General features: G+C 34.4%; 1 protein-coding gene across 1 annotated transcript; it reads right to left on the bottom strand.

Annotated features, from left to right (window-relative positions):
• Positions 1 to 429: 429 nt before the first annotated feature.
• On the bottom strand, positions 430 to 26,291 carry SMC3 (structural maintenance of chromosomes 3). The gene is made up of 29 exons (XM_081955948.1): positions 26,194 to 26,291; positions 23,805 to 23,880; positions 22,576 to 22,614; positions 22,233 to 22,300; positions 21,378 to 21,449; positions 21,167 to 21,246; positions 20,067 to 20,145; positions 19,454 to 19,571; positions 18,257 to 18,432; positions 18,014 to 18,094; positions 17,347 to 17,511; positions 16,943 to 17,064; positions 16,186 to 16,399; positions 14,116 to 14,219; positions 12,774 to 12,873; positions 12,103 to 12,263; positions 11,501 to 11,642; positions 11,000 to 11,150; positions 10,398 to 10,550; positions 8,648 to 8,799; positions 8,283 to 8,441; positions 7,600 to 7,707; positions 6,683 to 6,791; positions 5,050 to 5,297; positions 4,748 to 4,960; positions 4,252 to 4,443; positions 3,608 to 3,785; positions 1,465 to 1,571; positions 430 to 865 (listed from the first exon to the last, which is right to left on the bottom strand). The coding sequence occupies exons 1-29, from the start codon at positions 26,206 to 26,208 to the stop codon at positions 794 to 796; spliced, it is 3,654 nt and encodes a 1,217-aa protein (XP_081812074.1). The 5' UTR covers positions 26,209 to 26,291; the 3' UTR covers positions 430 to 793.
• Between the last annotated feature and the right edge of the window lie 362 nt (positions 26,292 to 26,653).

Genomic DNA, 26,653 nt, shown 5'->3' with positions numbered 1-26,653 from the left:
AGAACAAAAAACTTACATTTTAATAAAATATTTCCCATTTTCATTCTTTGCTTTCTAGAAATCAAATGATAGGTGGACATAAACAATTTGGCAACAAGAGGAGGATGAACAGGGTTCAAACGTGAATGAATTCTTAGTGTTATGATTCTTAGTCATCTTTATTTTTGATGAAATAGAAAATCAATTTAACTGTGAACCCTTGTAGTACATAAATCAGATGAAATGTTTAAAATCAGTTTTATAAATAGTATAGGTAACATACAGGGATCTAAAAAAACTAAATTAAATCAAGTCATAAACTTAATTTCCCACATGCTCTATTGCTAAGCACTAATATGCAAATTTTCTCACAAATATCTTATGTAATGAAACTAATATGTATGAAGTGATGGCACCTGAATCAAAAACAGTTTTCAAGAAGGAAATATATTATATAGCATTAAAAACAATTATTTTATTGAAGCTGGTTTTTAAAAAAAAATCATGTGAGGCAATATAACAGAGCACCACTAGAAAGCAAGAACTGAAGTTGACAATAGACATATTTAAACAAGAAAAACAGTTTACAAAAAACCTGCAGAGAATATATTTTCAAGCTACACATATAAAACAGATACTTTATAAACGAATACAACAACACATGTACATACAGAACACGAAAGAAATTATTATGAAATGGTCTAATAAGTATATTAAAAGCTGTTGAACAGTGACTGCATATTTAGATTTATACAATTGCCCAATGTTGGTTAAAATATTACATTTTCTTAACAGATTGGCAGTTGTTGTCCACCTAGCCATGAGTAGTATCATCTTCCACGAAATCTTTGGCCATCTCTGCAGTGATCACATCAATATGGCTTACCTAATAAGCAAAAATAATACGGCAATTATTAATTGGAAAAATGCAATAATAGCATTGGTGAATAATTCATTTGGTTGTCAGAGTCCTTGTATCTACAATATTATTTCTGCACAAATAATAAATGGCTTAATATATGATACAGCCCTTGTTTTAAAAATACAAATGTAAAGGGCTATGACTATCAAGAAGTCATGTCTATCTCTTCCATAGTTCATGTCTATGAAGAGTTTTGCACTAATCATGGGACCATATTCTGTGATATAATATATGCACTGTAATTTTGACATCATGATTTGTTAATTGATCTATTCGTATGCTTGTAGTTTAAAAAGTCTAGAAAAATGGGTATACATATTTGATCTAAATGTAACATCATACTGAAATGTTTGATGAATGTTTAGGTTATCTTATCAGTTCGCATCATGTTCTTAAGTTAATTAAATCAAGTTGAAATCTAAGTGAATTTTAGTCTTTAAATCAAGAAAAAATAGCAACTACAAATACTTAATTTGAGACTGAATAAACACATACTGTGACCTTAATAACTAATGTTAACCAGCATACAATAATATTCACACTGTACATTTTAAGCTGCACACCTTATTTCTGAATTTTACACCATAGAACTTATCAGCAGATTCAAGCAGCTCAGGTCTGAATGTTGTGGTGATGAATTGAGCGTGTTCTGCTAATTCCATGATCATATCTGAAATAGATTGAAATAAATAAATGAAGTAAACTGGAGGTGGAAGCTAGATTATTGACGGCAGACTGCACCTTATCCCTCCCCCTGCTCTCTACTGTCCACCCATCCATCCTTTTGGTTATCATATTAATGTATTTATTTTCACTGTGTTCATTTTTTAGTTTATTGTTCTATTATTTTACTTATGTTCTGTTTACATGGCTTTTCATTTTTCTTACTTTTTATTATTGTAAGCCGCCTAGAGTAGCCCCATAGCAAGATAGGCAGCAAAAAATTTAACTAGTTAAAATACAGTGCCTATTTGTACATAATCTAACACTTTAACAAATGAAACATCTGCAGTGTCTTAGTCATCAACTAAAGCTTAGTTACTTTTTGATCCAACAGCTGGCTCTCATATGACTGAAGATGCAATGCTACCAGTGGGATATAAAGTTCCATGTCACATCAGTCTTTCAAGACTGTACCAGTTTGTGGTTTGGTACTTTATATGACTTGGCTGATAGAGTTTCAGTAGTCTGGCTATGGTTAGAATTTCTTCACAGTCAAATTACCAATTTAAATGTCAAAAGTAACGTAAGATACTTAAGTGTTTTATGATGTGCCAAAGAGAATGGAGATCATTCAGTTCAAAGATTTGACTTTACACCACCATGTTTTAGTGATTTCAAATATTTTTACACAAAAAGGGGAAAAAGAGCAAGAAAAAAAGAAAGAAAACCTTGCATCTTTTCTACTAAATAAAGATCTAAAGATAGTAATTTATACTTTTCTAATATACTGTATATAAGGCATAAAATACTGCTGACTCTTTAAAACCACTAATCAATACAGAACCTGATAATTTTGAGCACAGCATTTTAGTATTCCTTCATTACAAATGATTTCTATAAAGATATTGATAATTTAATCCAGGATCTGTAATCAATGAAACAAAGAATAAAAAGAGAATATTTTTTAGTTTTCCATTGAATGCACTTTAAACTAGTGTTGTACAGTAAAATTTTATGTATAATGAAATGTATGAACAATCTTGGGAAAGTAGAACAGATGATGCCTTGGAAACAATCTGACAAGAGATGTAGGAGTCCCAAGTGGCTTCATGCTCAGAGGAAGAAAATTAGGCATGTAATGGATTGCATTAGTGGCTTTGAAGAAAGAGGAGAAATGCTGCCTAGGCCATAATCAGATAAGAGCCCACAACTGCTTTTAGTAATCACAGAAAGAAACTGAGAAAAGTCTCACCCTAATGGATCAAGTGGTTAAATGCAATGGCAGGAAGTTTGTACCTACAGATGGCAAGATTCTGTTAATGTAGCCTTACAATAAAGTAGAATTAGTTCATCTTATAGTGTTTGCAGTCTGGTTTACCTGGGCTAACATGAATAGTGCAAGTCTGAAGGTATAAACTTCCTGCAGCCATTTTTAACTGCTTGATTCATTAGGGTTGGTCCTGCTTAAGTTTCACTGATTGTTAAGACACTGAGGATTCCTGCTTCCCTTATCTGATTGTACCATCTATACTCATGCATATATAAAGGGCACTTGTGAAGATTCTCCCAAAGGACAAGCATTCTCAAGTGTACAACTATTATCAAAAAAGTACTGCAGTGTACCTGGAGAACAGTTATAAACCTCATATATACATTAATAAATTATTTAAGCTATATTCAGAAGTAGCCACAAGCAATTTTATTAAAAACTTCCTAGTAAAATTATATGAGCTATCTTTACACAGTTCGTTTTAGCAGAGATTACAATACATGAAAGCTGACATTCTGCCATTGACTTCAAGATTTTGTGCCAAATGCTTTTATTTAAGAATGTTTCAAACTAATTTTTTAAGTGAAATAGGCTAATAGGACAAATAAGCTGAACATACATCTTAATGCCCTTCGCAAAGGTGTACTCAGTATCACATACTAATTTTATTTTAGCAACACAAATAAGAGAAAAATTCATAGAAAGGAGCAAGTACACACAAAAGACTCATATGCACGAGAGACTGATCTGAAACTCTATATCCGTATCTGTACCTGAAACAGCCTTCCTATGCTGGGCATCCAGGGCTTGATCAATTTCATCAAAGAGGTAAAATGGAGCAGGATCACATTTCTGGATTGCAAAAATCAAGGCAAGAGCCACTAAGGATTTCTGTCCACCAGAAAGCTGCTGCATTTCTCTCATTTCACCTTGTTTCCCAGTAAAGGACACCTGAAGAAACAGCACAAAAATTAGTTTATTGTTTATATTTACTGAGGCTCTCTAAGTGCAAAGGGGAGCTACAATACAACCTTCCCAATCAATAAAAACATCTAAAACCTAAAGCCAGAGATTAAAATGAGCTAAAAAATGACCCAAGTAATAATAAAAAACAGACACCCACCGTCCCCAATACATTAACCCCAGGCCTGGGGGATGAAAACTACATTTTAAGAGCTTTCCAGAACCCTGAGAGACTGATAGAGCAAAATGCTATACCAGAGGGTGGAGACTGCAACAGAGAAAACATGCTGCCTTGGTCCTGCAAAATGACAATATTTAATAGAGGGGGCCTGGAGGGCACCCATTTTGCCAAAACATGCTGGGTGGAGAGAAACAACTGGAGACATGCTCTTAAATATTATTAGCAACTGACTTAGCAATAATTAAAGGCCAACTGAAAATAGTCTTGTTTTACCCTAATTCCAACGCCAGTGAACTGATCTACGGATGGAACACTGCTTTGAGATCCTGATCCCTTTTCACTCTCAGCACTGCCTTCCCCTTCATCTTGAGACTGACTGCCTTCCACATCACCTTTCTTCATCACAAGTGTTGCTTTGCCCCCAGGTACCAGCTTCTGAAACACTTCACTGAAGTTCTTTGACACCTTGATGAAACAAAATTCAAGAATGACAAACAATAAAAGAATGATGTAGATTGACTAAATGACCTCTTTCAACAAATATAGTTTTGATAGTTATCAAGTTATGTTTATATAAAACTTGTTTATTCCCTAACATCTAACATAACAATATATTTTTAAGCATTTTACAACTAAACTCCTTTCTTTGAAAGGAAGTTAAAATGACTACAAGACCACTTAAATTTCAGACATCAAGAAAAGAAAATAACAGGTATTTAATTCCAAAGAACATGCATGTACCATATGTTAGACTATTGTCAAGGGATACCTGTTTGAAAGTCAGCTGGATAGCTTCATATTTTCTGAGTTCAAGGACATTCATCAATTCCATGATGGATTTGTAGCCCCTATCTAACTCTTCCTGACGTTTTATCAACTTTTCTTTCTGTTCTGAAAAGTTCACAAATTGATCGAGGGCTTTTTTATTGACGTGGCTATATTTTTTCAATTCTGTGTTGCACTGTTCCAATTTGCGAAAGAGCTGCATAAAAGAGTTATTAAAAATTATAAATGTATGCTATTACCTAACATCTATCATCTCTGATCATGAAAACTATAGACATTTGTTACCTGCTTTAGGCTCAAAGTCTGGTATTTTTCAAATGCTTCTTGGGGAAGAGAGCCCAGTTCTCTGATTTTCTTCATACATTCTTCTTTTTTCTTCAGAAGCATACCTTGCCTGTTCGTCATCTTTTCAAGTTCTTTTGTGTCATGATTAATAGCATCCATGTGTTCTTTCTCCATATTCTTCCAACGTTCCATGCTCTTCTGAAGGTCTTTTATCCCAGCTTCTGTTTTATCAGTTGAATTGTCCAGGTCTATTAAAATAAAAACAAAGTGTAAGGGAAGGAGGAGATCGCACGATACGACGTGCGATCTCAATGCTCTGAGATCGCAGTCAACACTTTTGCCACTGGGTGGTCCAAATGGACCTAAACTGTCCCACAGACGGTGAACAGGAAGAATACGTCTTGCTGATCTCAGGGACATCGCAAAGTCCCTGATCGAGCCAAGAGAAAGTCTTCAAGCCGGTGACAAAAAATCCAGCCATTTGGCTGATGAAGAGGGGCGGCTCCAAAGCGGAAGGATATGGAAAGAGAAAGTGTTTCCAGCTGGTGAGGAAATTTTATCGTTTTAAAAGTGACTGCCTATAAAAAACGTAAAATAAATTCAAATTGGAGAACAGAAGAAATAAGCGGCAGAATTATATTTGGAATGGTCTTTGGCAGGGGGTTATCTTTTTTTGAATGCTATCTTCATGGACGGAATTTATGTAAGACTTTTAAAACAAATGGCTGTTTTAAATAAAGTTAAATAAAGGAGGGATAATGATAATAAGGTATATATAGGTATGGGTACAACATAAGGAAATTGGATGTAAATTGCAAATAATGATTTGGAAAGAAGGATTAGAAAATTTTGTTATTGAATATTATGGATGTTTAGCTAGAATAGGACATAAAGATTCAGTGTTATTGGAGGATTTTAGAAATAGTAAATGAAATGCCAGTATGTGGTTATGTATTAAATTTTGGTATATTTTATGATGAAGGACGTCTAAACAATGATAGCCAAATGAAAATGGAGGTATGATGATGGTAACATGTATAAATATCTGAGTTTAAAATATTTGAGTTAATATGAAGTACGTTTGTTGACTGTGGAAGAGATGCACGCAAGTTTTTTTTGTAAACAACTGATACACTTTCTACAATACTGTAGAAGGAGGATATGTTGTTTGTGTCTTGAAAACTAAAAATAATAAAAAAATATATGAAAAAACAAAGTGTAAGAGTGTGTGTGTGTGTGTGTATAAATAAATACTGAGGAATAGCTTACATAGAGTAAAAAGAAGTAAAACAAAGAAAGGCTATACTGATTGGGAGCAAGGGAAGTAAGTTGATGTGGTAACAGAAGAAACATTCGGTCTAAAAAAATGGAATGAACAATGGCAGCATTTAGGTCAAAAGCAAAGGAATAAACCATAAAATAAGGATAAATAGTTTACTAACTGTTGAATCATTCTAAAACATTTGTAATATATTTAGATGACGTAAATCTGTTTGAAGAAAAATTTATAACACTTAGGTTGTCCTCACTCTTATTTTTTTATTATTTGTGTTTTTGTCCTAACAACATACATGTATGTTTTAGGATGTTTTAAGAAAACAATTACTTTCTTTGCTTAAATAAGATTACCAACCATCTGATCGCGCCAATGTATCCTTTACTCGTTTGTTGATTGCCTCAAGTTCAGACGTTGTGGCTGTAAGAACAGTGCCACCTTCTGTCTCTCTCAGTTCGTTGAGTTCCTGAAAGACAAAGAGTTAACATTTACATTCCAATGTTCAGGATGACTAGAAATTACATTCTAACATTATGTACAAAATCACAAATTGGAATGTTTTTGTGCTTTCAACTCAATATTGATCCTTGTGACTGCCTGAAATAATTCCTGCATTTAATTTTTTAATTCATAGTATGATTTGTAACATGATTTTAATCAACTTTTCCACATAATTTTGAAAGAAAAGAGTTTCTAAATTGAATTAAATTCTGTCAGATTACTTTTTAAATATAAAATGATTTTGGATATCAAGGCACAGTCCCAGACCTTAATTAGCCATTGTTCTGCAGAAAGGCCTGTACACATTTTTCAATAAGGTGTTTGGGTGGCGTTCTTGCAGCAGTCACCATGTATGCAGCTAAATTCAGTAGATTTGTGGGAATGAAGGCTCAGTAATGAAAAAAATCTTTTTCAAAATATGCTTTTATTATAAAATTATTTTTCTAATGAGCTGCTATCTTGAGTTTAACAATAATTCTTGGGCAACAGTAAAAATCACATATTAAAAAAATCTGCCCAGGTGCCACAAAAGGTTTTTTTTCTTTTTTGACTTTACATTTTCCCCCACTCAAGTTAGGTGTTCACCCAGAAGATAGTTGGCACATTTCAAGGAAGTTTCAAATAGGCAAGTGGGTCATATTTTAAAGAGAAAATAGAATTTTATTAGAAACAGATTTACTCCCCTTTCTCACAATAATGATATGCAACAGAGCCATTATGCTGAAATCAAGATTTGTTTTTAAAAAACAGATAAAAAAAATAAAGTATCCTACCTGCTCCACTTGGTCTAAACGTTTCCTTAAGTTTTCATTGAGGTAGGTTTCAACTCTAGTGATGATGCCTTCAAGCTTGATCCTCTCATTCAAAAGCTGTCTGTTTTCCTATAAAGCAAGAAATATCAATTTGTAAAATATTTCAATACGGATTTTTAAATTACAATGAAATCTTTCCACAGAAACTTCCTAAATCTCTCCACTACTTCTGCATCTGGTTTATATTACAATCAGGACCTTCTCAACAACAGACAAGCTAACCACCTACTCAGTGTTTGTCAACCTCATTAATTTTAAGATGTGTGAACTTAAAACTATCAGAATGCTACAAAAAATAATTCTTAGTCTTAAGATGAAAAGACTATTAATACACATGTACTGGGGTTCATACATCACACTAGGTCATGGTTTGCTTAACAATGGTTTTCCGACTAAGCCATAACTGACATTCAGACACTGAATTATGAAGAAAACCCAACTTTGAAGTCAGACAACATGCTAAGCTTGTTTATCATATTCTGGCTTACAAAATATTTCTAAGCCCAGTCATTATAGCTGTACATAGATAAAATATGCCTATATAGCTGCTATAAATAAATAGGTTACTTATGGAAATATAAACAAATTGTTATTTTTTAATTTAATAACTCCTGAACATGATTCTGAAACATGAACATGCTTACTTGCTGTAGCTGTCGGATTTCATCATTAAGTGCATCAACTCGTTTTTGGTCCTCTAAGCTAAGTTGAGACAACAGGTCTGTTCCTAGTTCTGCTTTTAATGATTCTCGGGTTGATTCCATAGCATGTAAACTTGCCTCTAAACTTTGTAAACTGCGTTGCTAAAATGAAATTAAGCCAAGTATAATTATTCATTCATGAAAGGAGCCTCCTGATTCCATTAATTTTGTAGCTATTGGTTTTTCTTCCATCACTTGCTTCTTCTTTTGAAACCACTTAACATTAACCCCATTTTTGTCTTTGAATTCTACAACTGAAATTAGAGCAAATGCCTCCCAAACGGAAAACATTCTCAGATGTTCTGTACCTTAGGCATAAATGTTTTTTCTGACTGCTGTCTCTTTTCTTTCAGCATCTTCATCTCTGACAAAATGCTGTCTCTGGAAGCCTTGAATTTTCTTTGCTGTGTTTCTATCTGCTGCATTTGATTCATCAGTTGATCAATTTCATTATTAATTCATGCAATGCGCTAAGGAAAAATTCTGTCCATTCTTAAAGTGATGGATTATGTATAACCCAATATGCTAAAGTGGTTCTAAGTTTCTTTATATCAATAAAGCTTCTCATTTACATCACTGTAGAAGAAATAAGTTAAATGTTACAATATAATAAAAAAAATCTAATTTGCTTAAAATGATAGATGAGTAATCATATCATCTATTTATCTTAACCAACCAATTGCAGACTATATATTTCTAAATCTAATTGTTGGGATTCTGGATGGCAGAAACCAATTCCAATATATAATAAATTAAAATAATTATTATCATCACTACCACATCATTATCTGGCTATGATGACCAACCAAACACAACTAAAGTCTGAAAGTTTGCTAGAATAATAGATAGCTTTTTTTTCCAGAAAGCAAGAAAGATTAAAGTTGCTTACACTTTCAGAGCTAAAAATGTACTTTAGGGTAGGGAGAATTATCACACAAATATAATAACACTGGCCCTGACCATTTTAAACTGATATTATATGCTCCATGGAAAGAATTTATAGCATATTTTTCGCACTAAAAGATGCACCTGACTATAAGACACACCTAGGTTTAGAGGATGAAAACAAGAAAAAAAATATCAGGTGGAGTCTGAGAGGACCAGATAGGTATCCTCTCATGTGCCAACTCTGCCTATTGACTCCTGCACTGTGGAAAAGAGACAGAAGAGGCGGGCAATGATCAAGACAGAAGAGGTGGGATTCAGCACTGTAAAATGACCCCGCCGCGGCAGCCTGTCTGCTATTCACCAAAGGACTGGCACCGGTCCACTTTTGGGGACCTGAGGTAATACACTTCACGGTCTATGATGCAATATTCTCTCCTTATGACACAGACATTTCTATCCACTTGTGGGGAATTGTGTCTTATGGAGAAAAAAAATACGATAATTTGTAAAAACCAGAAATTTTCTCTTTTGAAAAAGAGGAATGAATTCTAGCCAACATTCAAAATAAATTTTCTGAGATTAGAAAATAGCAAAAGAATGCTACTGTTAAAGAGGTGCTTCTAAATATACATGCACAGAACACATATGAAGCATGTATCACTTTGGAGAGATGGGTAGCATAGAAATTTAATAAATAATACATAAAAATATCTGTTTGGGGAGTTAAAACATCCTTATCTTTTTTTTAGGCTCACAGAGCTACTCCCAGAAATTCTGTATGCTTGCATAAAGCTATTTGATTTGTCTCCTCCCTCCCCTGAAGCCCGAAAAAAGTCACATCTGGTTTAGTGAGTCAAAAATGTATATATTTCAAAGCATCTCTTTTAAAGGGTATGCACAACCTAGTGAAATGAAGAACTGCCACCTGCTTTTATAACATCAGCTTCAAGTTCTTTTCCAGGCCAAGTAACCTTAACAAATCCTCAGCTCAACAACAGAATAAATATATCTTTTGAATTTCCAGACAATGGTTGAGGTAAAGATGTACATGCATTCACATACATACATGTATACCAGTAACACTAAGGATGTTTTCCTCATATCCAAGTCAACTACTCATTTATATACAGCACATCTCAGACAAGCAAGCAAGTAATCTATGAAGGATATTTTCAATGTTTCTGCGTAGATTTTCATTGAGTTTTGCTTCAAGTTCTCCAAGTTCCTCTTCTGCTTTCCTAACATCTTTTTGGAGTTCAAGCCTAGACTTTCTTGTATCATAATAACCTCCAGTTAAGGCCCCTCTGTGACTGACTTGATCACCTACAACAAAAATGATGTTCTGTTGAATAAAAAAAGTTTTCAAACTGGTCTGTACATGAAACAATTAGCCTGTCAGAACATAATGAGTTACATGCACAAGATGAATCCAGGTCAATGCGTTACTACTTCTGTGACCAAAACAACAAATTACCAGAATTTACTTTCAGCAGATTCAGATTGTTATCTCATGGGAATTGAGAACTGTAGTTTATGCAGACAATGTTTAAATAAGCCAGCCTCAAAATCAATTAAATCAGGTATACAAGGAGTACTGAAATATTATTGTAACTTTTCTGAATACAGAAAAGAAATTATGGCATTAGCAAACATAAAACTCACTTATGGTTAAATTGGAAATGCTGGTACACTGAATTTAATATTGTGTTGGGCAAATCAAAGCAAACTGAAATATGTATTTACATCATAAATCAAATTGTAACCACTCATACCTTCCAAAGTAATACAATCCATAGTAAAAGCTCTGGCCAGCTGTGTAGATACTTCCATACTTCGACAAATAAGAGTCTTTCCAAAAACATGTTTAAAGGCTTTATCAAATCTTGGATTGTACCTCAGTTTACTGATCATTGGAATAGCATCCTGAAAAAATAACCAAACCAAATGGCTTAAAAATTTGCAAACCAGTAGAATTTCTTAGATTTAACAGATACAGATTAAATACTGTATGATCTAACAGAGAACCATTACAAGGAATAAAAAGCAATGAAATGCAAAATACAAATAATACTAACTTTGAGACAGTTAAATCAAAGGAAAGTATAATGAGTTTATGCTATTCAGAATCACAACATACAGAGAGGCAATCCAGAGCCTACCCTGCTTATATTTTTATTCATTCTATTTATTTGCAGCTATCTTAATATGGAAATATTGTACTTATATAACTCAATTACTACGGTAGTAAATTATTTACATCAAAACAAACTTACATTTGTTTCAGGATATGCAGTGTCTCTAACATCCAGTTTGTTCAGAGGAAGAAAAGTCACCTCCCCTGGTAGATTCATTTTATTGAACTCCATTAGTATTTTAGTACTAACTTCATCAGAATCTACAATGTGATAAAACAACCTGTCATAAAAGATAAAGAAAATGAATCAAGGTTTATTTTAACTATGACAGCATAGTATGTCAAAGATAACCATAAAAAGGTGAAGAAACTTATATAAGTGACAACTTCTGTTATTTCTCTTAAGTGCTTGCTAAACTATTATATTTTTGTGCTTTGTTTGCCTGGTTCTTACAGTAAAGCTATCAATATATGATACAACCAGATGGTTTATTAGCTGCCTGGTTGCAAACCCAAAACTGATTAGGGATGAGAGGAAGGATCCAGTCCAAAGTTTCCATGCTTAAGGGAGGACTGAATTAAATCTCTTTTGATCGACCACCTTAATCACTATACCAAACTGTCTAAAATGTTGATAGCAACATTTACTTGAAGCCTATAATTGCTTCAAAAATAATCTTAATTTACCAGTTTAAGTGCAACACAAAAACATTCTTAAAAAATAACTAGTGATAACTATACCTATTTCCTGCAGTAACTTCAACACAGGTGTAGAAGGCAGGCTCACATTCAAAGTTATTCATCACTATTCCATGATAGCCATTCATAACGTGTTGATTAATGCCTTTACGACGAAAGTGCTCCAGAACCTTGTTTATGCTATCAATGCCATTTAGAATAGCCTGTTTATAATAAAATAGAATTAACTGTAAAACCTATGTTCTGTGGAAATTGTCTATGCCCAATGTCATTAACCCTTTTGTTTCATAGAACCCTTCCCCACAAACTTAATTATCTTGTCTATAGCAGAAAACAAAGTCTTCAGATTTGCTATTACTTTATATGTACCTGTGTACAATTGTAATAATGTGTAGTGTTTTTTCTGCACATTATAAGATAGAGAGTAACTTCATGATTTATATAAATAAATAAATTTGTAAAGCTATCGCTATGGCAACATATAGATTAAATAAACGTTTGGTGTATGGTGCTATTTCAAAAAGAAATAAAATTCTGATAAACGATGAATGTAATTTTATTTAAAGTATTTAGCTTGAAATGCTGTATTCTTATTTTTTGCTTTCAAGTCTCCCATCATTCTATTATGCCCCATAAAATATTAAGAAGCCTAAAGTATAAGAACTGTATGATTTACAATGTAAGTCTTCAAGCAAAACACCATTATGATCTACCTTTCCTGTTGCTGCTCTAAGAAGTTGTTGTTTCTTTTCCAAATCCTCTCTCTTTGCAGCAAGAGCTTGCTGTTCTGCATTCTCTTCTCTCCACAAGTAACTGAAAAATATTTTCAGAGGTAGCCAAATTAATAAAAATATCTTTTTTTAAAGGCATTATAAATATAATAATTAATGTGCTATGCAGAATTTCAAAATAGAATACCTTGATTTGAATTCTCTCATAACAAGACATTATTCTCTTCCCCCAAACAGCCAAATTATTTTCTGTGAACCACCTAATTCTATTTATTTATAACAATTTTCAGCTTTTGGAAAGTAAAGTATAACTTCAGGAAGTCTAATTTGATCCCATTATGGTAGTCATAAATTGGTAAAACAATTAGGTTAGTGGCTCTCAAACTGTGGATCACAACATCGTAAGAACAAATTTGTTGCAAAAGGGATAGTAGTAGTATTTTTCTACAAAGCAAGATTCTTAGCAGAATTTGCTTTGGCTGGACAAGCCTACAGATTTCCAACTTTATTCACGTTAAGGCCAGTTCTGACATTTTCAGCTTTGCGTTTGGCAAGCCCAACACAGAAAAGCTGGATTGCTATTAAACTTTTCCCCACTTCTGCTGGACAAGCCAGAGCAGTTTTATGTTATACATAGATTACAACCTAACTATTAAAAGTATCCAGTGAAATCATTATTTGAATATATTGCATTGCATGAATCACGGGGATGGGAATTACACAAATTCTTCTATTATTTTAGTGTATTAAGACACTGCAACATTTGTGATCCCTTAAATTAGTCTGCAGTACAATAGCACTACTGCAGATTTAATGGGAAATTTTATTTCCTTTTGCCAGTAGGAAAATAAAACACAAAGGGATGTGCTTGCTCTTTGAGTCGCCTGCTGAGGGACATGTTCAAAAATGGACAGTGCAAGGACAAAAGCTAAATATAATTTAAATGTAAGCTTAATTAAACCTTATTAAATGGTTATTGCAATTGTTTTCAACCCACTTAATTACAATTTGAAACAATTTTTAGAACAGTCACATCCAAGCCACATTGGGAGGAAACCTCTAGATCAGGAGTGTCAAATTCGCTGCGTCTCGTGATGTATCAGGATTTTTCCCCCTTTGCTAAACCGGGCGTGGGTGTGGCTAGCGCGTGACACATCTGGCTCACAGGCCGCGAGTCTGACAGTCCTACTCGAGATGCTCACGCTAAGCACCCTTGATCTAAGATGAAATCTTCATAAGAATATATATTTAAAATAGGGAAATTTAACCCATGCATATTCATACAAACCTAAGTAAGAATGTAAAGCTTCAAAAAATTACTAACTTTCTTTCACTTTGTAGCTCATCTTTCTTGTTTTTGACCTCATAATATTTTCTGTCCAATTCTTCAACACGAGCTTTCACTTCATTGAGATCTTGATCCAATTTCTAATGTACATAAGAAAATACTTTAAATACATTTCACAATTTTTACTAACTTTAACACATTTTATTAAGTAGCATCAACTTTACAAAAAAGTTTGGAATTCAATGAATTTATTTTTAGTATTTAGATAAACAATATAAACAAACAAGCAATTTAAATTTGTTTTTAGCATAGATGAATGCAAATAATTATACCGGGTTTCCCCGAAAATACAACAGGGTCTTATTTTCTTTTCACTTACAAAATATGGCCTTAAGCTTATTATAGGGGAGGGCTTATTGTTTTGGGGTTGCCGGGTGGCTGCTCCCTTGCGAACAGGCTCCCGAAGAGCCAGGCACAGCCTCAGGGGCGAAGCAGCCATGAGCTGACCAAGCCCACGAGCAACCACCCGGCAACCCATCTCTCCAGCCAGGCAGAGCACCATTCACTGACCTAGGGGGTATCAGAACTCCAGCAGCCAGCCCACAACCATAGAGCGCACTCCTAGAGCGGCCGCTGCTGGAAGACTTGGCAGCCAAGTTTTGGAGTTTGGAACCGGAGAAGACGTTACGCTCAGAGCACGGCGGCTGCGGCTGCAGGGAGAGCTGGGCCCGGACATATTGAGGCTAGGAGGCATGCCTGCTGGAGGCGGAACAGGCACTCGCGTAACCCCCTTCTCCAGCTGGGCAGAGCTCCATGCACTGACCTAGCGGGTATCCCTTATGTGCCAAGCCGCTGGAGCTCAAGAGCGAGCAGTGTGCCATGTGGCTTGGCGCCTTAGTGATACCCCTTAGGTCAGTGAATGGCGCTCTGCCCGGCTGTAGAGGGGGTTTGCCGGGTGGTTGCTCGTGAGCTTGGTCACCTAATGGCTGCTTCGCCCGAGGCTGTGCCCGGCTCTTCGGGAGGCAGTTCGCAAGGGAGCAGCCGCCCAGCAACTCCCCCCTCCGGCCAGGCAGAATACCACTCCCCAACCTAGTGGTATCCCGAAGGCGGCAAGCAATGTGAGTGCCTTCCCCCCCCCGGCTCCTGCGGCTTGGCGCCTTCAGAATACTGCTAAGTCAGTGAGCGGTGCTCTGCCTGGCCGGAAGGGGGGGTTGTCCAGGGGGTTTATTTTCGGGGGTGGGCTTATATTTTTGCCCACACGAAAAATGTGGCAAGGCTTTAGTTTCAGGACAGGTCGTATTTTCGGGGAAACACGGTACAAGATAACACACTCATATTTATTAAGTGATGCTGCAGCTGGAATGGAGAAAGAATGGATCATGCTGTTAATGTTGTAGCTTATCACCTGAGTTATATGTGAGTTGTTGAAAATGGTCCTGAGTAAAAGTACAATTATCATGATCTTTACCGTAGAAAACAAAAAAGAACAATTCAAAGGTGATGGTCAGTGAAAGATCATGAAGGCCGCAATTGAAAACAAGGAATATCTATAAATTATCACAAATGAAATGTGATCTTTACTCTGTAAATAGAAGTATCAGGTTATGTGGTTGAAACCATAAATTTTCACAAGAAATCCAACAACTCACATTAAGATTTACTGAAGAAAATAAGGCCACCCAGTAAAGAATTTCAGCAATTACAGTGATTGAAGAACAATGTGTGTGTGCATGTACGTATGTATATATTTCTGTTTCTATGTAAATGCACGGAGTACTCTTGTATCACTATAGATTTGCATTTCTCTTCACTCTTATTAATGGATTACTTAACCATCTGAGATATAGTATGAGTGTGATGAACTTTTCTTTTATAAAAAGAATCTATGAATAATGTGAAAACTAGGACTTAATAACTTCAACATACAATAATTATCACCTTTGTTTAGCATGTTTGTGAACAAGTATAAGATTTAGGTAGATACAGTTTAGATATTATACCTAGAAGTATAGTTTCCAAGAACAGCTCACCCATCATTTAATATATATATATATGAAATACATGAATCAAACTAAATTATATGTATCAATGAGCTCAAGTACTTACACTGTACTGTTCCAGGTTCTTCTCTTTGTTAGCCTCTGTATCTTCCAAATCCTTATGTATAGCAGCAATCTGCCTTTTCTTGTCATTGATAGCTTGATCTAAGGACCTGAGTTCTTTCTTAATCCATTTATCTCTTTCTTCTTTAGAAGTAAATTGACTTCCTCGACCTTGTTTTGCATAAAGATCAGTTCTCTCCTGGGTAGCCTGTGCTAGCCTGTTTAAAAATAATTAAAACTATTAGATCATAACTAAAATATATTCAAATTTAACAATGCTATCATCATATGAATTCATTTTCTTAAACTGTATAACTGCTTCAGAAAAATAAATGCAAGATAAATGTGCCATGACTAGTTTTTGTTTAATTCTAAAATTTACACTTATTCTTATAATTTCCTGCATGTATAAATTATAGGACACATAATATAATAAGGACATAGAATAGGATAGGGAATGTGTACTGACTGAAATTTACAGTTTGGTGTTTGTTTTGCTTTTTCTGCCTTCCAAGTAAACAATAAATTGTTAAGAGTCATAATACAGAAAAGGTACGGCTAGATTGAAAAATAAGCATGGCTATGGAAAAATTAACACCCATATATTCAAAAAAGAAAGAGAAAATTTTCAAAACAAAGTACCAAGAAAAATGGTATTTGCCTTCATTTTGAAGTAACAGATATTCTAATGTTTTTTAGACTCAAACATTAGGTATGGAGAGCTGTTTCTAATTTTTTTTTTCAGATTAGCTATTTCACACCTGGCAATTCCTCGTTCTTCTCTTTCTTTTACACTATTGAACTTGGGTTCTGTTTCTGCCAATTCTTTCTGCTTTTCTTCAATTTTTTCAAGAAGTTTCTGTCTCTCCTTCAACAGTCTTTTCTGAAAATAAATGTAACATGAGTCAGAAGTATGTAAAGCCATGTTTGTATTATGATAAAAATAATAGTAACATTAATATAATACTGATAATAGAGTTGTCAGGATTGTCAGCTGTCATTCATTTTCAGGAAATGATTTATAACTTAGTGAACACTGTAATCCTTGGGCAAGCTTTTCCAGAACATGAAAAGAAGATGAGTGCTCCAATTGATATTCTTTTGATAAATAGCAGAAATTAAAAAAAAACAACTCAAGAAAGTTCTTTCACTATGGGACTCTTACCCGTTGTTCACTATTTCCAGCAAGTTCATCTTGCAAATCTTTTGCTTTAAGCTCTAATTTGGTCCTTTGTTTTATCTGTTCTTGTCGCTCAGCACTGAGTTGCTCCTTCTCTTCTTTCATAGCTGAAATCTTTGTTTTCAGTTCACGGACTTGTCTTTCAATTTCCTACATACCAGTAATAACATGATATTAATAAATACTAGGCAAAAATATAGCAATTCTCAATATCTACATAACAAGATTTAACCAGGGAGATTGTTATGGGAATTAATTTTTGAAAGTTTATTGCTGATGTTATCATTACATGCACTATAGCACATAAATGAAAATATGAACTCCTATAGACAACCTATTTATTCATTTATTAATTCTTTCTGTATTCCAGTGCAATCTCAGTCCCCTTTCAGATATATCTCTGTAGTGCCATACTACATAAAATATTTTACCTTTCTTACAGTTAGGAATATGTTAGGTTAGGTTTGGTTAGATTTATTGGACTTATGCGCCGTCCTTGTCCCAAAGGACTCAGGTGGTGTACAACATAAAAACACATATTACAAAAGTTAAAAGAAAGATTAAATAGAGTATCCAAAAAACCCAATAGACATTTACAATGAGATTTAAAAATTAAATTAAATATTAAATTACATTAAATGTGAATTTTTACCTCCATTTTATCTCGAGCATCCTGTTGTGCATCTCTTAACTGCCTAGATTTCTCTCCACTTGTTTCTCGTTTGGCTGAAAGCTGAAAACATACAGTAAATTAACCTTTGGTATACTATTGGTAATATACTACTACATGCATATTGCATAAATACATGCATATTGCATAAAGTATAACTATAATACTAGTTATGGGGGGAAAGGGAAAATTGGTATTTAACACAAAGCCAAAATAGTGACTTACTTCATCAAGCTTAGCTCTGGTTTCATTTAGTTCCTGATTATAAATGGTATATTCCAGTGCTCTCCTCATTTTATCCCATTTTTGATATTGAGCTAGTTCTTCCTTCTCTTCTTCCAGTGTATGTAATCGCTCTTCAATATACTTCAACAGCTCATTTATTTTCTCCCTTTTCCCTTCTTTAAAAGGCATTCAGAAACAAATTAAATAAGAGGGTTATTAGTAGATACAACTACATGTGCCTTTTAATACTTTCTGGGAACATCAATTGATATGGAATGCAATCAAACTGAATCCTTTTAAGGGCAATATGCCTGGAATACTTTGTTCCAATAGTGAACTACATATATTCCTATTTTGTTCTCAATGTTTTACTGAATGGTGGGGTCGTGTTTTAATAATAATTTACCTATGTATGGAAAAATAATCTAAATATATCTTAAATATATTTATGAAGATAAACATTTATTTAATTTGGTTTCTATTAGACAGTTCATCCCACAGCCAATGTATTGTTTGAGACAGTAGCTGCAGTTTACATAGTTCTCCATTCAGAGCCAGAGTTGGGACTTTCATGGCTAAGCAATACAGTTGTTAAGTGAGTCACACCCAACCATACTTTTGTGTGGTCATTTAAGCAAATTATGATTAAGAGATTCACACAAATTAAGCAAATCTTACTGTCCCCATTGATTTTGCTTGTGATAAATCCTCTGGGAAGGTCGCAAATGGAAATGTGACCTCCAGATGCTGCAATCAATATAAATACATGCCAATCGCCAAGCTCTTGTATTTTGATCAGATAAACACTGAGAACCAGTGATAAATCCCTTTTTTTCAGTGTCATTGTAAGATTTCGTGATCATTACATGAATGGTTGTAAGTCTAATCCAGGTTGAACAATTAACATCAGTGCTTTATAAAATATATGTAAATCCAGTTTTTAACTGTTATTTTTCCATGAAGGAGCAATGGATATGAATATAATACAAATACAATAATTTTTAGATGTTAAAAATATCAGTTTGTTTTAAATCCTATTTTTAAATGCACCAAAGCACACTTGCTTTTTAAGAAGAATGGATGACTGAGAATCTCAATTGACACCTATGTAACTGCAATCCTCCCAAAATAGTAAAATAAAAATGTGTGGAATATCAATAAACTGAATTATGGAAATTCAGATAAAAATTATGTTACCTGTCTCCTTCATCAAGGAAATACTCTCTTCTTTACGTTCATCATATACTCTAGTTCCAGCTACTTCTCTTAGCAATTTTAATCTCTGAGAATCAGGAGCTGTGGCCATCTGATTGATCTAGGAACAACATTTTCTTTCAGTTTTTATAAAAAGCAAACAGGTAATGCTCTGATGACTAATATGAGACATTAATATGTGATTTTATTGCTTATGATTCTGTTCAGACTAGTCATGCTGCACAAATAGTGAAAATGGTAATATGATACCTGGAAGTCAATCCCCCCTCAATTTTTCCCATTAAACTTCATTAGTCTTCATTCTCAAATATTTTTACTGTGTGATTTGATGCAATTAGAGTTCATCAGGCTATTCCATACAGAATATAGCTATCACTTAATAATGATCAGTGCAAGTCTTATATTCAATACTTTTGCTATGTCTAATAAACATTATTACAATCAATCCATGTACTATAAATGGTTTGATTTCAAACTGTTAATGGATTGATTGATATTTTCATGGAAGATAAACCTGATTTGTACAATTTTGAAAGTTCTGCTTTGAAAGTTATGAACTTTACTTTTTGAAAAAAGTTAGTAGCTATTGTCATACCTTTCCTTGCTTAACAATATAATAGGGATTGCTGCGAGAAAATCCAGCACTTTCAAGGAGGTTCATGACATCATTTTTCCTAGAAGTAAATTTTAAATCAATTTTATAAATATTGTAGCATAAAAGCATTTAAATAACCAACGTCCTTCTATTCATTCATAAAAATATTTTGCTTAATATTTGTTATTTTTGAAATGGCATTATTCAGTTTTTTCCAGTATCACCAAGTAGAATATTGTTATAAAATTTAAATCAAAACTTAAATTCAATTCCTACTTCAGATCTATAGTAGGGGAATGAGTAGCCAGAACACAATAATCAAATGGAAAACAATAAAGGGTGAGAGTCCTTTTTTCTCTATAGCCTTTTGTTCTTGCTAATTCCAATAAGAACAGAAGTAATGCAGCTCTAATGGTGACAATCTCACCACCACTGTTCTAGATATGGTATTTCAAAGCTTTTCCAAACCAGCCCAAAATATTTATTTATATATTTATTTTTTATTAAAGAAGAAACACAAGACTGCCAATAGCAGTCAGTTTTTCTAAATAGCTATATACTGAGCCAGCAGGAACAGGAATCACTTTCTATCTGCAAAGATATTTCTATATCATAAATATAGAATTTATTTTAAAATGTATTTTATTTTATTTTAAAGTTAAAATTACGAATTTAAATCCAAATGTTTTAAAATATTTCATACAGGCAGATGTTGAAAAAGATTGAACTTGATAAATTAAGAGATTTGCAATGAATATAAATATGAGCCATGGTTGTGCAGTGGTTAGAATGCAGTATTGCAGGCTAATTCTGTCCACTGCCAGTAGTTCAATTCTCACTGGCTCAAGATTGACTTAGCTTTCCACCCTTCCGAGGTCCGTAAAATGAGGGCCCAGATTTTTGGGGGCAATACACTGACTCTATAAACCGCTTAGAGAGGATTGTAAAGCACTGTGAAAGGGTATATAAGTCTGCTATTGCTATAAATATGACAAATGAAAATATTCAAAATAGTTACTTTGTCTACTAATTTAAAATTTTATATAGAATAATTTCATGCAGAAATCAAATTGCTTTTATAAAATATAACTGCCACTTACGTCACCATTTTCTTGTCTAAGAAATATTGGTCTTTTTTAGCTCCGATGACTCTGCGAAGAGATACCTCTTCCTTATCAATCTTAAAATAAGATAGAATGCAAATATTAATTTCCTGGATATAATTTTTGATCAAATAATTAATGATATTTTCCTTTTAATTTAGATTTTAAAAAACCAAGAGGACTTATAAAATTAAAATATTTAACTTACTGGTAATCTGTTGTCTGAGTTGTCAAAAATAATTTCCACAAAAGCAGAGATAACCCGAGGTCCTGTGCCTTCCTAAAATATATGTATATTTAAGTTTTCCAAGTTTTAAAATATTTTATTTTATACAACGTTTTGGTATCCTAGTCTTCAAAGTTTATGTAGGTATAAACTCTACTCTTCCTAGAAAATAGAAATACTGTCTGTGTAATAAAAAAAATGCAATCAAATGACTTAAATTTTATATTTTTCCTTCACTAAATTAGTATAACTATTATGCTAATTAAAATAATTACACAAGCTAATCTTAAGGTAATATTTTATGATTATCAGTCCCAGTTCAGCAGTATTTTAGGAGGAAAGAGTCTATTTCTGCTAATGGGAATATGTTTTGAAAAGCCAAAATATTAGGGAGTGAAAATATGGGTTAAAAAAAATCCAGACTAATAAAAATAGTGAGAGAAGGGGAAAAGTAAAAAAAGAAGGGATGTGATTAGCAAAGTATATAAGCAATTACATCGAAAGATTTATATGGAGGAGAGGAAAGAGGAATGCCATGACTCTAGCATCATTTGGCTCAAAACCTCAACAGATTTTTCCAGAAAGAATGTATCACTTGGCTCCTTTTTCTTCCTTATCTAATTACATAATTCATCTCAAAAGTCAGGACAAAGCAAAATAAATTCCCACAAGTATTTCTTCAATTCTAATTGAAAGAGAGCTCTGGAATGATTCAATTTATTTAGGATTTTTAAATCATGGCAATTCACTGGAGTTTACACTGCAATATATGTGTGGTTTCAATACATACAATTAAAACAGATTATTTTAGTAATTATCAGTCAGCAGTTTGCTTACATGCAACAAAGCCAACCTTTGCTCAGGACGAAGATGACTGAATTCATCACTGAGGACAAACTGAATTGCTGTAATAAAGAAATATATTAATTTAATTTGTAGTATGAATTTTAATACTGAACTTCTTAAACATTTATTTTATAAAGTATTATAGAAAGTATTACAGATTATGTAAAAGTACTTAGCCTTTATATAGATGTATTCATACTACAAAATTTGTCTAAGATATTGTGCTGTTTTCAAAAAAATACAAATGTATATAGCTATCATGCACAATATTATTTAAATACATTTAATACAAATTTGATTATCATTTAATACAAATTTGGAAGCTTTTTCTTACCATAGAAAAAGTTGCTTTTTCCGGAACCATTTCTGCCCACTAAAAAGAAACAATAACAATTATATAAATGTTGATGTCAATTCATTATAAGAATATTTTAAACTGGAGTCAGAAGATAAAGATCTATATAAAATTATATTTATGAAAATAAAATTGTAAAATAGAATCAATTACCAACTGACAACCTACAATTAAAATCAACCAGACACTTTGTACCAAAGTTCATAAAAAAGAAAAGTAACTTTCACAAAAAGTATTTTGATTTGTTTTCATTTTATAATATTTTTAAACCATCTTTTACCATATGGATATTCTCAAAATTTAAATTTATCCTATCTGTATCACAGTCTAACACACCTCCATTCCTCCATTCAGACCATGTCATTATGTAACAACCCTGGAAAACAAGCTGCTAAAAAGGGGGAAAGTGATTCCCATAAGATTTGTTAGCAATATAGCATTTGACTTGTGATTTTTCCAAACTTTGCAAATGCTTTGGCACAGGAGCCTCAGGTACTTGCAGATGTCTTAACTATACGTTTGAATGAAATATAAATATAGTCTGTAGAAAGATTAAAGAAACAAGAATTTGACCTCTCACAAGGGTATAGTGGAAAGATTCCATTTTCCTTTTAATACATTCCATAATTACAATCACAGTTGAGCCCAACATTTCTGTTGTTAAGTGACACATTTGTTAAGTGTGTTTTGCCCCATTTTACACCTTTTCTTGCCACAGTTGTTAAGTGAAACACTGCAGTTGCTAAGATAGTAACATGGTTGTTAAATGAATCTGACTTCTCAATTGACTGTGCTTATCAGAAGGTAGCAAACAGCAATCACATGACCCCAGGACACTACAACTATCATAAATATGTCAGCTGTCAAGTGTCTGAATTTTGATAATATGGCTATGGGGAAACTGCAATTGTCATAAGAGTGAAAACAGTTATAAGTCACTTCTTTTAGTGCCATTGTTAACTACGAATGGTCACTAAATGAAGTAAATCCTCAAACTAAAGTCGAGGATTACCTATATTAGTTGCATAATATTTTTTATTTATTCCATTTAGACACCGTCCAACTCCAAAGGTATAGCGGGTGGCTCACAATAAGAACAAAATGTTGCAAAACATTTTGAAGTTTTACTGTACAAAAATATTTCAAAATGTTCAGTAGTATTTAAATTATATATATTTAATATTTATCCTTTGTAGCAGGGAACTTACCAATGACATTATGTTTTGAACTGAAGGGATCTACAATTGTTTGATCTCTGTAACTTCGAAATCCCTGGATAATTACCTGAAATAAGCAGAATTACTTTTTTAAAGTAAGGAACAGATCAAATCATATATCAACTTGCAGATTTTGAACTAAAATATTGCAACATAATTAATCTAAGTTCATTCAGTACATATTCATGCTTGTTATACCTTTTGTTTTACCACACACAGATCAATATTCCATATTGCAACATACAATCTAGGTAATGTTTGTTGAAGATCACCTAAATTGTAGCTAATAATGCAGCAATGTTAGTATAGAAAAGATATGCATCCAAAAAGCACTCCTCAAATAGCATCAGAAAATTCTGTATTCATCCCACAATTACATTAAACAATCTAGGGGTCATCATGCATCATTGTCTGCATCACATATATGAAACATCTTTTTTTTTAAAAAAATTCAATGATCATAATTTTTATTCGTGGGATTTTAGATGGCCCTATCATTTTCCTACATTCTTATCTTGTTCCCAGCCACTTATTCATCTCTTCTAACAAACATTTTACCCCAAAACAGATTCATTCCAGAGTATTGCACAATTGTCCTAAAACACCTCACTAGTTCTTCTATTATCACTTCAAACTGGGGCATAACTTGCAATGTTAGTCCCTAGTTGACACAACTTAGATGATACAAGGCATATTTTCTGACTTTCACTTTAGTCTTACTTTCTGACCAATATTTTAATCCTTTCATAATTACAACTATAATTAAAACTAAAATCAAAGAATTGAGGCCCTTGAACTAGAGTGCTGGAGAAGACTCCTGCGATTCTCTTGGACTGCAAGGCGATCAAACCAGTCAGTCCTAGAGGAGATCAAACCTGACAGCTCTTTAGAAGGCCAGATTCTGAAGATGAAACTCAAATACTTTGGCCACCTGATGAGAAGGAAGGACTCACTGGAGAAGAGCCTAATGCTAGGAAAGACTGAGGGCAAAAGAAGAATGGGACGACAGAGAATGAGGTGGCTCGATGGAGTCACTGAAACAGTTGGTGTGAGCTTAAATGGACTCGAGGATGGTAGAGGACAGGAAGGCCTGGAGGAATGTTGTCCATGGGATTGCGATGGGTCAGACACGATTTCGCAACTAGCAATAACAACAACAATTAAAACTATAGCTTCATCTCCCAGCATGCACTTTATAATATATATTTACAAGATCAGCCTATCTTCTTCAAACATATTATATCTTTCCAATCGTCTCAGACATTTCCTTTAATTCAAATTCATTTATTTTATACTCTGTACCAAGTACTCTTCTTACATTCCAAGTTGCAATCTTCAATATGCCTGATGGGCCTGCAGGTACTGACCTCGATTGTCTGTCATGGCTTTGATTACTCAAGACTTGCACATAGCAGTTTTACTAATATGAAAAGGTTTAATTCAGTTACCAGTCACAGCCAACATTGTCTGCTAATGTAAGAACAATACACTTGCCACTTGCCGCACTTTCTAGCTAGTATGCCACAAATGTCATTCAAGCTCAGTCTTACTCTAATCTTATTTACACTATGCCAACTACAATCCTTAATCGACAGTCCGATTTAGAGCAGTGTTTTTCAACCCTAACAACTTTTAAGATGTGAGGATGTCCATTCCCAGAATTCCCCAACCAGCCATGACTACGAATTCTGGGAGTTGTCAAGATTAAGAAACACCGATCTAGCGACTACACGGTTGTCTGCGCCCAACCATTTGGATGTACACGCGGTGTACTGACAGTTCCTCAGGATGCAGCACACCTGAAACCAGCCAAGTGCGATGCACTGAGGCTTGTTAGGATGAGGAGGGGGGGGCAAAGACACGTCGGAATTCATCACCTTGATCTGCCTCACGAGCAGTCAAATTTCTCCTGCAATCTTTGCAACTCTCCATTACCATTTCTCCAGAACCGGCCCACAATCTTATTTTCGCTTATTTCTTCCCGACCCATTCATTTTACATCAGCGAACAACGGCCGCCTCCCCCTTCTTGTCCCCCCATCATCGGGCCAAGTAAGACAGCAGCCCGTCCGGGTCAGCTCTATGCACTCCCCCCGAAGGGACCGAAGATCTTCTGATCTGCCACTGAAACACAAGACTCTCCGGGGCAAAAACTAGGCATCGAGGAGCCTCCTCCGCAACGATCGCGGCCTGCATATCCCCTCTGCTCCTGCTGGAACCAAGAGCCATCAAGCACCGTCCTCTTTTCCCTCACGCCCCAAGCCAACTCCGGCACCCTCTCCCCAAGTACCCTTCTCATTCAGCTCTGTGTGGCTCTTCCTTTCCATTTCCCAAAGAAAATAAACAGCTACGCCACAAATTCTACGCCCGGTGCGGAGTACCTGCTTAATATACATCGCGGCAGCGGCGGAGGCCTCCCTTTTTCACCGAGAAGCGCCCACCGCTCAAGCCGCGCACAAAATGGCCGCACGTCTTCCCCAACCCCCTTTGGAACGAACCATTTCATCAAAGAAAAGGGGGGGTCCAATAAAAACCTAGAAAGCGCCTTAGAAAAGGGGGGCGGGAAATGCAACTTTTTCACACTGTATAGAGGTATCACTCATGCCAACATTGCCGGCCTAACAGTCAGAATACGCTGTAGACTGTGTGTTAAAATAAGCGTCTTACTCGCCCTATCGGAATTTGGTTCAACCCGTAGCAGCGATTTGGGCGCCAAGACAAGTCTGGCCAATGGGAGAGAGAGGTTGGAGAGTGTTGGGCATAAATAAAGTCTTCGCGCTGTTTTGTGGGAGGGGAGTTTTCAATCGGCTTCAGGTAGGGAGCCTGGTACGGGTTTTCACA

The sequence above is a fragment of the Natrix helvetica genome (genome assembly GCF_964273705.1).
Source record: "Natrix helvetica genome assembly, chromosome: 5".
NCBI lineage: Eukaryota > Metazoa > Chordata > Lepidosauria > Squamata > Natricidae > Natrix > Natrix helvetica.
The sequence above is the reverse complement of the archived record's forward strand: the minus strand, read 5'-3'. Positions and strand labels throughout refer to the sequence as shown.